The 13933-nt window shown below is 45.9% G+C and overlaps 1 protein-coding gene across 3 annotated transcripts; it reads left to right on the top strand.

Annotated features, from left to right (window-relative positions):
* The first annotated feature begins 1143 nt into the window (after window positions 1–1143).
* On the top strand, window positions 1144–8104 carry LOC123846412 (cytochrome c oxidase assembly factor 6 homolog). 3 transcript variants are annotated; one of them, XM_045877816.2, is made up of 3 exons: window positions 1144–1274; window positions 1962–2121; window positions 7886–8104. In XM_045877816.2, the coding sequence occupies exons 2-3, from the start codon at window positions 1978–1980 to the stop codon at window positions 7979–7981; spliced, it is 240 nt and encodes a 79-aa protein (XP_045733772.1). In that variant the 5' UTR covers window positions 1144–1274; window positions 1962–1977; the 3' UTR covers window positions 7982–8104. The 3 variants fall into 3 exon arrangements, with proteins under 3 accessions (XP_045733772.1, XP_054364131.1, XP_054364130.1); XM_054508156.2 differs by lacking the exon at window positions 1144–1274 and adding an exon at window positions 1305–1439; XM_054508155.2 differs by lacking the exon at window positions 1144–1274 and adding an exon at window positions 1390–1538.
* The last annotated feature ends 5829 nt before the right edge of the window (window positions 8105–13933 follow it).

Genomic DNA, 13933 nt, shown 5'->3' with positions numbered 1-13933 from the left:
TATAGAGTCCACTAACTTATAGAAATACTTTTCATATTGTAGAACATATGTTTAGCTTCACATAGCCACTCTGAAAATCTGCATATATTTAATTTGGAAAGGATCAAACACCAGCACTAACTGCAGAGCTGTAGGGTGCTCTCAGGTTTATAAGCACTTTAGAACTTCAACTGGACTAGATGATGCACATGGAATCTGTTAAGAGAACCAGACACCAAATGACCGACTGATCTTTATCCATAAACGTGCTTTTAAAGATTCTACTCAGACATATTAACTTGTTTATGTATTAGAAATAGCATCCTTTCAAAAGGAGCTGGAGCAGCTCTTTTCATTCCTTTTTAAAAATACCTTGGTGTTTGGGGAGTAAAAAAACCCACGAGTAAGATTAAAACAAAAATGCAAATATTTATTTTCTCCATTCTCCTAATTTGAATTACCTTCCACAATTTCAGATCCAAGTCCACAGATCCTATCTGCAAACTCTAATCATTTTAACTATCACATCTCAGCAGAATGGAACTTTCCTTTCACATTCTCTTTCACTAGATGTCTCCAAATACCAACTAAAAGGACATTTTCCATCCACAGAAGCAAGCAGCAAGGGTTCAAGGCAAGGTGATGATGTTGAGAAATGTACCAGGATGAAATCTCAACCAGGGGACTAGGAGCTCGAAGGCCTCGGGTTCGCAGCTTGGTTCACTTATTTGCCAAATCTCCTGGGTCGTGTGCCTCTCCCTCACTCCTCCCTCTACCCCCCATTTCCCCCTCCCTCCTCCCCCTCTCTCCCTCTCCCCATCTTTCTTCCTCTCCCTCGCCCTCTCTACATATCTCTATCTAGGAAGCTTGCAATTAAGCTGTCACCTTTAACCACTTTGCCTCGCTCTCATCCCTCGGGTGCAAATTTCTACCCAAACCGCCTTGTCCGGCAGGACTCGAAAGTCAAGCCTTCCAGGCGGCGCGGGGTGAGATATACATAGGAATTTAGATTCACGAAAGGAGCACAGACCCTGACAGTTGTTAAAAGCCTCGGATCCCCGAGGCACGCACCCACCGGTAGGGTTGAGGCTGCTCAGAGCAGCGACAGAGCCCCACCCACTCTCCACCTCCACGCCCCCAGGCACCACCTCCCGTGCCCGCCCAGCAGGAAGTCACTGCAATAGGAGAGAGAGCGGAGCCGGAAGTCCCGCCCCCCTTGAACGGTGTACGGGATCCCGTAAGGGTCACTCCAAGCAGGCGCGCTGATTCGCTGCGTGAAGTGCTTCCTTGGGGTGGTGAGTTCTACGCTGCTTGAGCCCCCGCGGGCGAGGCGAGCCTCCGGGCGCCAGGACTCCGCACCGGGCCCTCCGCCCTGCCCCCTCCCGCCCCCAGTTTGTTGGGTTCCATGGCCCTTTCCTCCCGCGGGCGCCGAAGGGAACCTGGTGCCGGGCGGGCGAGAGGTCCTCTTGCCGCTGGGGCCCGGCGGGCGCGCGTGGGGGAATGGGGCCCCGGGCGGTCGCCGACTCCGCGCGCCTCGCGTTCCTCTTCTGCACAACTGGGTAGCACTCCTGGCCCTGCTGGGTCACTTTGACCCCGTGCATTTATTTGTACAGCAGTTTGGTTCGAACGGCAACCTTGTAAAATGGGCCCTGCTACCCCCGTTTTACAGATGGGGAGACAAGCTCGAGAGGATAAATGAGCTACTCCGAGTGACGGGACTGTGAGAGAACCATAGGTCTAACTCGGCTTCGTGAGACCAAGCCGCCGCCCGGCTTGGGGCCCAGTTTCACAGTGTAGGAGATGAGCTTCAGAAGCGAGTGGTCTTAAGGCATCGTTAACTTAGAACTGATGCATTTCAGCTGCGTCGTTAAAATCCCGAGGTGGAACTTCAGAAAGAGGGGGTGGGAAGGAACGACAGTTAGTGCCTTGCCTTCTCTGAAACAAGTTCCCTCGTTAACATCAAATGTTATTTTGGCCGACAGCTTGAGCCCACTAGGAATGGCAGCCCCGTCTATGAAAGAAAGACAGGCTTGCTGGGGAGCCCGGGATGAATACTGGAAGTGTTTAGATGAGAACACAGAGGACGCTTCTCAGTGCAAGAAGTTAAGAAGCTCATTTGAATCCAGTTGTCCCCAGCAGTGGGTAAGGCACACTCGGATGGGTTTCTGTTCGCTGTTAAAATGCAGAGAGCTTACAGTGTGCGTGGTAGGCTGGGAGATGAAGCACCGTCGTGGGAGGCACCTCAGATCTAGTTTGTGTGAGCAGCAGAGAAACCCCTGCCTGGAAATCTGGACTTTGTTTTATGTTCTTCTATCAGGCAGACATTTGGGAAATGTCACCTGACACTTTAAAGATCACTGGAAACAAACCTGTAAATAATAACCAACAATTCCAACCCGCCAAATTGGTAGGTTTCTCCAGGATCTTAAGAACAGTATTTAATCTTGGGCGAGAGTTGGCAAATTCACTGGCTTAGAGCTACTGTCAGGATTAAAGCATTCCCTGTTGCCCACCCAAAATCATATGGTCATTTACCCAAAATATGAGAATAGTTTAGGAAGTAGGAGGATGTTCGGGTGATGGGTTGTCACCAGCTGCCCCAAATGCCTCCCTGACAGTTTTCCTGCTGTGCGCCGCCTGGCCCTAGTCTGGGAGTGGGCTGGAAAAGGGAAGGAACATTGAGCTCAGTAAATTGTCCTGTCTTAAGTGCTTGACCCTCCTATATCAGTATCCTTTCAGGTGGGTGGTTTGCTCGCGGTTTCTGGAGGAGGCATCTGAAGGTCAGGGCATTGAAATAACTTGGCTCAGTATTGGTCAGTGAGTGGCAGAACTGTAATTCTAAGTCAGGCCCAGCTGGCTAATGGAAGCTTTAAACCTGAATTTGTGCTTTCCCACTCCATCATGCTGCTGCAGGTATACCAGACAGCTGGGAGAACAGCTCATCTTAGGGCGTGGTTTAGGGTCTTCCCTGTCACACCTCACATTTTTATTTTATTTTATTTTATTTTATTTTATTTTAAAGATTTTTTATTTATTTATGTGAGAGAGAGAATGGGAGACAGAGAGCATGAGAGGGGGAGGATCAGAGGGAGAAGCAGACTCCCCGCTGAGCAGGGAGTCCGATGCGGGACTCGATCCCGGGACTCCAGGATCATGACCTGAGCCGAAGGCAGTTGCTTAACCAACTGAGCCACTCAGGTGCCCACACCTCACTTTTTTTTTTTTTTTTAGATGAGGAGCGGGAGGGGTGCAGGAGACCACTAGAAGGGTGGGGTCATAGGAGGAGGGCTGGGCTGGGAGTGAATGCAGTCAGGAGAACGTGCTTTAGATGAACTCTTCATCTGTAAAACCAGCATAATGCAACCTATCTCATGGGATTCCTGTGAAGACTCAGTGTCTAACTTGACATATAAATAGAAACATGATCAATGTGGGGTTTTGTGATTGGATTGTGTAATGATTTAGGCAAAAAATACTATACATCCCTGGTTTTCCCATTAGGATTGATGCACCAAGAATAACTCTTGGTTTAAGAAGTAGGTGGAGAATGTGGGAGCTTGGGCTAACTCAGACCTGAGTCCTTTAGGGTCCTGATACCTTTCCTGCCTGTGCTGTCCCCTTCTCACTGGGCTCTCTGGCCCTGTGGTCACCGAGAGCAGGGTGGAGCTGAGAACCGGGCAGGAACTCTGGGGGCCAGGGTGTTGGTGGGTTCTGTTCTCACCCTGCCCCCCACATTTTCTCAGGAGAATTTTGTCCCTGGGAGACCTTTTGACAGCCTTGCCATGATTTTCCACTCAGGTGACATGTCATAATCATGTGGAGATTTTTTAAAGAGCTGTGTCCCAGACCTCATCTCAGATTTACTGAATGTCTGGAAACAGAACCCGAGCTTGGCTCTACAAGTGATCCCGATAACCGTGGTTAGGAGTGCCTGTCTTAGCCCCTTTGCAAAGTCACGCTTCCGTCCTGTTTTTATCCCCCCCACCCCTCTCCTCGGAAACCCACTGCTTTCTCTCCAGCCTGGTGATTAGCAGACCCTCCCACTCCCCTTCTTTCGGGGCAGCTTTTGTTCTCTGTGTCATAAGGGGCTGCTGCTTTATTCTCTGTCCCTCCCACTGGGACCCTGGCTGAGGGCCAGCCTGCTCTCTAGGTTACTGTGTCCTGCTCGCAGCTCATTTACTTGAGTATGTGCTCCGAGCACTTCAGATGTGCTCTCCACCTCCGCTTTTCTCGGTCACCTAGTTTTGCAGACAAGGACATGGGCGCATTGAAACGAAGTCACTGTAAGTGCAGAACCTGGATTTGAGCTCAGGAGTGTGAGTCTGGACCCCATACTTTTCCTTTCTCCACATCCTCCTTCCTGTGCCTGTCATGCAAGAACAGGATCCATGAAAATAGCCTGCACAAGCCTCATGGTGTCCTAGAAACTTAGTCATAGCTGTAGTCTATTTAAATACAAAAGCCCAATCTCCTTGGGTGCCTCTGAGTCCTTGCCCTAGCTTTCCTCCTGCTCGGCTAGCAGCCACGCCTGTTAGAGAGCTTTGCTGTGAGGCTGTTCATGCCAGTGGTCTTCTGTGCTCTTCGCGCTCCCAAGGCATTCTGCTCTCAGGTGTTGATGCCTCGTCCGCAGCTCCAGCCTGGCCCTTTCTCCAACTCTGGAGGCACCTGTTGAGCTGTCTCAACAGGTTTAGATGTTCACAGGACCAACCCTGACCTCTGCATATCCAAGTCTGAACTCTTCCCCATCCCGTACCCAGCAGCCCTCTCCTCCCATTACTCAATGAAAGACACCAGCACGAACACAGCCCCAGAGCCCAGGGCCTCAGCCTTCCTTGTGGGGCTTACTTGATGAGCATCCGCAGGAGGGAAGTGGGACAACACAACAGCCCTGCAGTGGGGGCAGGCCCAGTGTGTTTCAGGAACAGCAAGGAGAGAGGGGTGGACGTTCGGGTCAGAGAGGGATGGGAGGCCGGGCGCGGTGGCGTTTCCTGAGTGCTACGGGCGGCTGCTGGAGAGTTCAGGGTTCCGCAGGAAGGAGAGCTGCGAGGATACGAGAGGGAGTCTGTGAATACATGGTGGGCTCAGGGTCCTACAGGGCAAGGGAAGAGGTGGCCGCTCAGAATTGGGATTATGGAAAAGCCCTATTTATTGGTAAGGCCAAGGCCTACGCTTTGATCCTGGGAGCAAGACAGGTTGGAGGACGAGATCGCTGAAGAGGCCAGGGCCATGGAAGGCCTGACCACGTGGACAGCCACCCGAGCTTTAGGACAGGAGTACTGGTGGAGAAGGAGGCACAGGCTGCAAAGCGCTAGCCGACCCCACCGAAGGAGGGAGGGGGGTGGCGTAGCAGACTCTTCCAAGTACCTTCAGCATCTGACAGTGTTCTACGGCAGTGCTGTTCGCGCTCAGCCTGCTCCCTCCCCACCTGGGTGCTATGCTCGGGGATTGCCTGCTGACATCTTACCCTGTAGCCAGAGACTAGAAACGGAAAGATTTTTCCAGAGCTGTGTGAGGAGGTGGGGAGGCCCATGGGGGAAGGGGGTCAGAAAAGGAAGTATCACTTGGGTCTGTTCTGTGTGAGGCATTTATTATTAGCTTTAATTTTCATTCCGTCTTCTGAGTACTTTTGTGTCTGTTTTACACAGTAGGAACTAAGGCTCAGGTGAAGTGACTTGTTCAAGGTCAGCTAAGCAGTAAGTACAGCTTTGTTACATACAAACTAAAATGCTGGGTGTCACCAGAACGAATTACTCTTCTCTGACGCTTTGCTGCTTTTATGGCACTCATCAGCCTAATCTGTGTGACAGGCCGACTGAAAGGCTCCTGTTGGTTCATCGCTGAGGAGGGAGCAGGGTTGAGATCCATCAATCATTCCAGTATCATCCAAGAGACTTGATCCCAGTATCAATTTCAGAAACCCCAGCGTTTCGGCGTTCGCAGTACTGTCTTGCATCTCCTGTAAGGGCCTGGAGGATGCTAGCATCCCACGGACACAGTCCTCTTCTGTACGTGCTTGTTGGCTCATGAGCCCGGAGAGGGAGAGTGCGGGCCCCGTGCTGAGTATCCCCACCTGCTAACTGAGGAGAGAGGGCTGGGGTGGAGAGCAGTAAGGTAGAGTGTGGTCCCCGCAGACTCAGGGAAGCCCATCCGGGACCCAGAGCAGCTCTGGATGGCCAGCACTTCCGGGCTGGTGGCAGATTCAGAATGGACGGACAGGTGGGCAGAAATTAAGCCATGAATGGCCTTGTTTGTCTTGCTGAGGAGTTTGGATGTTGACCTTAAGTCTGTAGGGATGCCCAGAAAGACCTTCCAGCAAGGGACACGATCAAATTTGGGTTTTGAAAAGATCACACTTGGCAGTGGCGTGACCGATGGATTAAGGAGGGGAGAGAAATGAGGGCCTGTAGTGTAGTGATGAAGAGGAGTGGGATCGAAGGGTTTAGGTGGACAGTGGTGTGTTCACTGAAAGAAGTATTAGAGGAGAAACGCGTTTGAAGAGGAGCTTGGTTCAGGCCGAGCTGGGACCAATGTGCTGGTAGGACATCTACATGGAATTGTCGGTCAAGACAGTTGGGAGATGTGACAGGATCTGTCACAAAGATCCGGACACCGTCCACTTCTTCCTGTGGCACCTTGTATGCAGAACACCCATCCCAGCCACCGGGGTAAATCTGTAGTCTGGTAACCATGGAGACCACACACCAGAGGAGCTGTGGGCATCTCACTGGGCACAGGAAAGGAGTCCTCCAAGGATTTAGGGGCGGGGTGGAAGTAGGTAAAAGTGAAATGAAGCCGTGCTTTGGTAAGCTCAAAGCAGGGCTGCGATAAACAGGTCATTGTCAGCTCTGGACTGAGAAGGGACCCAGGGTCCTATTTTCTTAGAGATATTTGAGATCCTGCTCCTGGGCTGGAAATCAAGGCTGCTGCTTTGTGTTAGGTTGCCTGGGATCCTCCAGGCAAAGGTAGGAAGTTGCATTTTTATTGCTATAACATCAAAGAGCAAATTTCTGATAGTCTGTGGTTTTAGAGGACAAGGGTTCTTGGTCAGTATGAAAGCCATACTCAGAGGGGACTGTTAGGACATTCCATGGCTGTTGTGTCCCCGGGAGAAATGTTAACTCTGCAGCGGCTTATCTGTCTCTCTCATGCCAGCATGAGTATGTATGTGCTCAGTCTAATTTTCACTTAGGCTCCACTGAATAAGAATTAAATCCTAAGAAAAGCTTTTAACAAAACACCTAGTGTTTTTTTCTCCTGACAGTGCAAATGTGGGTGTTCTGCCTTTGCCTTGTCTGCAAAGCAGCACCTATCTAGACACTTGACAGGTTTGTGACCTTGATTTTCTACTGTAATTTTACGGTTTCAGAATATGGGGCTTTAAGATACTTCAAATTCCCTATGGCAAGAGAAGGATATAAATAAGATGAAGTCTTTAATTTACTAAAGTTTTAGCCACTCATTCATAGTTTATAAATATAATTTTTAACCATCTATCACAAATGTGTGTTTCTGGATGAGATAAACTTGATCATAGCTGATGAACTACAAAACTTAGAAACTGTAAGTTCAATAAGAAAAACTTGTACAGTGTCTTTAAATTATGAAGTTTTATGGCCTACAAACTCTGAGCCCACACGGCAATGTTCACATGTCCAAGCACAGGGACATTTCTCGAGGAGAAGGTTTGTGGCATAGGCTCTTGAACCCAGAAGGGGTTAGGGCTCACTGGTCTACACCATCTTTGGAGACTCTTATACATCGTATGACTTGATTCAGAATGATTCTAGAATACAAATCACTTAGGTGACTTACTCAACTTATGTTGAATAATTTGTTACATTTAAATCTGTGCTTTTGTTTAAGCTGTAAAACTTCCCCTTATTTCAAACACTTTTTTTCTCAACAGATAAAATATTTTGATAAAAGAAGAGACTACTTAAAGTTCAAAGAAAAATTTGAAGCAGGACAATTCCAGCCTTCAAAAACAACTGCAAAGTCCTAGGCTGCTCCTGAACTTCTCAGAAGGTTTGAATCATGGTAAATAGCGTGACTCGGTCCACATAAACAACTCTTTAAAATGATCAAGTAACAGAGATTCCATCATTCAAACTATGAAGAATCAAAATGGTATGAAAGATGCTTAGTTTTAATTTAGTAAGGAAGCTATATTTTAAGGAAAATTAAAACCTATTATAAAAACCCGTTTTGTTGTTTTGATTGGAGTAGTAGGTGAATCTTACAGATGCAAATACAGGCGTACCTTGGAGATTTGCAGGTTCAGTTCCAGATCACTGCACTAAAGCAAATACCACAGTTAAGCGAGTCAGATGAGTTTATTTCTCCGTGTATATATGAGTTATGGGTACTGTACTGAAGTCTTAAGTGTGCAGTAGCATCAGGTCTAAAAAACAATGTACATACCTTAAAAAAATGCTAACTATCATCTGAGCCTTCAGCGAGCTGGACTTTTGCTGGTGGAGGATCCTGTCTTGACGTGGATGGCTGTGGCCTTTTCTTAAAAGTAATGAAGTTTGCCACAGATTGATTCTTCCTTTTTGACAGCATTTTATCCACAGAACTTGTTTCAGAATTGGAGTCAGTCTTCTCAAACCCTGCTGCTGCTTTATCAACTAAGCTCATGTCATACTCTAAATCCTTTGCTGCCATTTTGACAGTCTTCACAGCATCCTCACCAGGAGTAGATTCCATCTCAAGAAACCACTTTCTTTGCTCATCCGTAAGGAACAACTTCTCATCCCTTCAAGTTTGATCACAAGATGGTAGCAACTCAATCCCGTCTTCAGGCGCCACTTCTAATTCCAGTTCTCTTGCTGTTTCCGCCGCAGTGAGTTCCTCCGCTGAGGTCTGCAACTCCTCAGACTCATCCATGGGGTCTGGAATCCACTTCTTCCAAACTCCTGTTAATGGTGATTATTTTCACCTCTTCCCATGACTCCTGCATGTTCTTCATAGCATCTAGAATGCAGAATGCTTTCCAGGCTTACTTTGCCTGGACACATCGGAGGCGGCACCATCTCTGACAACTCTGGTTTTACAAAATGTTTTTCTTAAGGCTTGAAAGTCGAAATGACTCCTTGATCCATGGGCTGCAGAATGGATGTTGTGTTGGCAGGAATGAAAACCACAATCTGGAGGTCCATCGCCCACAAGCAGGACTATTTTGAAAGGAATCTTTTTTTTTAAGCAGTAGGTCTCAGTAGTGGGTTTAAAATATTCAGTAAACCATGTTGTAAGCAGATGTGCTGTCCTCCAGGCTTTGTTGTTCCATTTCTACAGCACAAACTTATTTAAAGTCACCAGCTGCATTAGCCCCTCACAGGACAGGCAGCCTGTCCTTTGGAGCCAAACACTGACTTCTGCTCTCTAGCTGTAAAAGTCTTAGATGGCATTTTGTTCCAAACAAGGCTGTTTGCGCCGCATTGAGAATCTGTTGTTTAGTGTGGCCACCACTGATTAGCTTAGTAGACCTGGATAACATGCTGCTTTACCTGCCACTTTAATGGTAAGGACATGGCTTCTTTCCTTAAGCCTCATGAACTAACCTCTGTTAGCTTCAGACTTTTCCTCGGTAGCTTCCTTACCTCTCTCAGCCTTCATAAAATTGAAGAAGTAGGGCCTTGCTCTGGATTAGGCTTTGGCTTCAGGGACTGTTGTAGCTGGTTTGATCTTCTATCCAGCCCACTGAAATTTTCCCCGTTGTCAGTGATAAGGCTATTTCACGTTGTTCTTCATGTGTTCAGTGGAGCAGCAGTTTTTAAAAAAGGTTTTATTTATTAGAGAGAGAGCAAACACACGAGTTGGGGGAGGGAGAGGGAGAAGCAGGCTTCCTGCTGAGCAGGGAGCCCGACACAGGGCTTGATTGCAGGACTCTGGGACATGACCTGAGCCGGAGGCAGATGCTTAACTGACTGAGCCACCCAGGTGCCCCAGGGGAGTAGCATTTTTAATTTCCTTCGAGAATTTTTCTTTGCATTCACAATTTGGCTGGGTGGCAAAAGAGACCTAGCTTTTGGCCTGTCTTGGCTTTTGACATGCCTGCTTCACTAAACCCAATCATTTCTGATTTAAAGTGAGACACAGGAATCTTCCTTTCACTTGGAGGCCATTGTAGGGTTATTAGTTGGCCTAATTTCAGCATTGTTTTGTCTCAGGGAACAGGGAGGTCAGGAACGGCACTGGTTCGTGGTGTAGTCGGAAGACACACAGCATTTATATGTGCCATCTTATACAGGCACAGTTCATGGTACCTCAGAACAATTAACAGTAGTAACATCACAGAGCACCGTAACATAATGCAGAAGTTTAAAATACTGTTGAGAACTAAACTGTGACACAGACACAAGGTGAGCCAATGGTGTTGGAAATAATGGTGCCAATAGACTTGCTCAAGCTGCCACAAACCTTCAATTTGTAAAAAATGCAGTCCCTGTGAAGTGCAGTAAAACAAAGTATGCCTCTATTGTTAGATAATGAAGAAAGCAGGTTGTCATTGTCTGTCCTGGGAGTCGGCATTTTAATATAGGCACAAAAAAATAAGGAATGGAAGAAAAAGGTTGAACTTAAAATATACAGGTAAAACAGAGGCCATGTATAAAAAAACCTACAACTAATATCACGCTTAATGGTATGACAATAAATGCTTTTTTCCTAAAATCAGTAATAGGGTAAGGATGTCCTTTCTCACTTCTGTTCAACACTGTGCTGGATTCCTGACTGCTTCACTGAAAAAAGAACAAGCATACGCATTGGGAAGGAAGAAGCAAAACTGACTGTATAAACAGAGTACAACATTTATCAAGTTCCCCGTCCGATGAGGGCATGGGCCATGGTGCCCCAAGACCGTGACCGCAGTAGTGTCCCAGACCACCACAACTGTAATACTGAGACACAGAGCGGGACAGTGCTGTGGAAAATACTGTGCCCAAAGACTTGCTCAGCACAGAGTCGCCACACGCTTGTGGCAAAGATGATCTCTCTGTAGAAAACCCCAAAGAACTGACAAGCTCCTAGAACCAACTGAATCTTAGGTGGCAAGAAGCAAGGTCAGTATACAAAAGAAAATTCTACTCTTGTGTATCAGCAAGGACTAACTGGAACTTTAAAAAAATGTACTAAATTTATAGTAGCACTAAAAAAAATAAAAGGAATACTTGGTATAAATCTATGCATAGGACCTATATCTGAGAACTAAAGCATAAAATACTTAGAGAAGATCTAATGAGATATACTGTAGTCAAGGATTAGGGAATTTTTTTTTAAAAGATTTTTTTATATGAGAGAGACGGAGAGAGCACAAGCAGAGGGGAGAGGGAGAGGGACAAGCAGACTCCTCGCTGAATGGGAAGCCTGACGCAGGGCTCAATCCCTGGACCCCAAGATCAGGACCTGAGCAAAAGTAAGACACTTAACCAACTGAGCCACCCAGATACCCCTCAGTATTCTTAATATACTGTTAAATTCTCCCATTTTGTTCAACACAACCCAAATCAAAGTCCTAACAAGCTTCTGTGTGTAGACACTATTGACAAGCTGATTCTAAAATTTGCATGGAAAGGCAAAGGACCTAAAATAGCCAAAACAATTTTTTTTTGAAAAGAACAGCCTTAGATGATTTATATTATGTGATTTCAAGGCTTAGTCTAAAGGAACAGTAATCAGAACTATGGGTATTAGTAAAAGGACTGATACCTAGGTCAGTGGAACAGAAAGAGTCCAGAAATATACCCACATGAATAGAGTCAGCTGAATTTGAACAAAGGTGCAAAGGCAACTTAGTGGAGAGAGAATCATCTTTTCAACAAATGGTGCTGGGAAGTGCACATCCATACGCAACAAAATGAACCTTGACACACCTGACACCTTATTAAAAAACTCAAAATGGATCATAGAACTAAATGTAAAATATAAAACTGTAACAATTCTGGAAGAAAATACAGAGGAGTTCTGCATTTTAGGTTTGAAAATATTAATTTTTAGATCATGACATCAAAAGTGCAATCCATCAAAGGAAAAAGGTTTTATAAAAGCTGAACTTTATAAAAACTGAAAATGTTTTCTCTGTGAAAGTAAGAAAATGAAAAGATAATTATAGACTGGGAGAAAATATTTACAAATTATGTATCATAAAGAACTTGTATCCAGAATAAAGAATTCTAAAATCTCTAAAAAAAATAAATCACCCAAGCTTTAAAAAAATTGGACAAATTGGGGCACCTGAGTGGCTCAGTCAGTTAAGCATCTGCCTTCAGCTCAGATCATATTGGGGTCCTGGGATTGAGCTCCACGTCGGGATCCCTGCTCAGTGGGGAGTCTGCTTCTCCCTCCTCCCTGCCCCCTCTCATGCTCGCTCACTGTCTCTCAAAATCTTTAAAAAAAAAAAAAGGACAAATTATATGAATAGGTATTGTCACATTTTTTATTATGTTAGTGACCATACAGTACATCATTAGTTTTTGATGTAGTGTTCCATGATTCATTGTTTGTGTATAACACCCAGTGCTCCATGCAATACGTGCCCTCCTTAATACCCATCACCGGGCTTGTCACATATCTATTCATAGTATTGAATAGTAACTAATACATTAGGAAAAGATGCTCCACATTAGTAATGTAAATTAAAACCAGGATGATCTATCACTCTCCACCTATTAGAATAGCTTAATTCGGGGTGCCTGGATGGCTTGGTCAGTTTAGCATCTGCTTTCAGCTCAGGTCATGATCCCAGGGCCCTGGGATCAAGCCCCACATCGGGATCCCTGCTCAGCGAGTCTGTTTCTCCCTCTCCTTCCCTGCCTGCTTGTGCTCGCTTGCTCCCCCTTTGTCTCTCAAATAAATAAAATCTTTTACAAAAAATAGAATAGCCTAATTTAAAAAGCTGACAGTACCAAGTACTGATGGGGCTGCAGAGCAACAGAAACTCATATTTACTGCTGGTGAGAGTGCAAGAACAATAAAACCCCTTTGGAAAACAGTTTGGAATTTCTTATAAAGTTAAACTGATGCTTACCTTATGACCCAGCAATTGTACTCCGAGGTATTCCACCAAATGAACTGAAAACAAAACCTTTGTTTATAGCAGCTTCACTTATAATTGCCAAAGACTGGAAACAACCCAGATTCCTACAACAGAGGAGGAAAAAACAGACCCAACTATACAATGGAGTACTACTCAGCAATAAGAAGGGAATGAACTTGAGTCATGCAGCAACATGGATGAACCTTCTGTGCATTTTTCTATGTGTTAAGAAGCCAGACCCAAAAGGCGATGTATTATATGCTTCCATTTACAGGATTCTGAAAAAGGCAAAAACTAGTACAGAAAACAGATCAGTGGTTGGGAATGGGGAAAGGGGTCAACTATGAAGGGGTCATGCCAAGGAATTTTTAGGTGTTGAGATGGTCTTCTATGGCACTGTGGTGGTGTATTCGTGAGTATGCACTCATCAAAACCCAAAGAACTGTACACTCAAGAGTGACTCTGATTGTATGCACATTAAAATAAGGTCAACCAGGATTTTGGAGGGATTCCTGTTTAGAATGTAGGCTGTGATAAATGAACTCACTGGAAGGGGTGGATAAGAAAGGAGCTGACCTTGTAACTTCGAAAAATGGTTTCTGACAGGATCCTGTCAGGCTAAAGACAAAAAGAACTTACAAAAATTGCTAAATTTCACGGTTTAGCAGCTCTCAAAGTACACTAATGAGAAGCATGTTTAAGTCAGAAAAAGCAGTTAAAAATGAGTGAGTGTCAGAATTAACCTTGTGGAGCTGATTGGTGCCCGAGGTCACCTTCACATCTAGACACTGTATTTGTGCACACACAGGGTGTAGACACTAGATCCCCTAGCTCCGGCCACCGAGAGGGCCACCCATGCTCCTTGCAGAACTGTCCGATTCTAGAACTGGGGTGGGGGAATATGAAAGCACCTGGAGA

Source organism: Mirounga angustirostris, unplaced genomic scaffold (assembly GCF_029215605.1).
Source record: "Mirounga angustirostris isolate CCGP_5_RB_7025 unplaced genomic scaffold, mMirAng1.0.hap1 SCAF_6, whole genome shotgun sequence".
Taxonomy (NCBI): Eukaryota; Metazoa; Chordata; class Mammalia; order Carnivora; family Phocidae; genus Mirounga; species Mirounga angustirostris.
This window is presented reverse-complemented; position numbering and strand designations above follow the sequence as displayed.

Excerpts from the sequence above, each read along its gene's own strand:
- LOC123846412 (XM_054508155.2), top strand. The coding sequence starts at position 1,480 with ATGGGGCCCCGGGCGGTCGCCGACTCCGCGCGCCTCGCGTTCCTCTTC. Across the intron at positions 1,539-1,961 it reads TTCCTCTTCTGCACAACTGG|CTTGAGCCCACTAGGAATGG; the intron begins GTAGCACTCCTG and ends TTTGGCCGACAG. Across the intron at positions 2,122-7,885 it reads CCAGTTGTCCCCAGCAGTGG|ATAAAATATTTTGATAAAAG; the intron begins GTAAGGCACACT and ends TTTTCTCAACAG.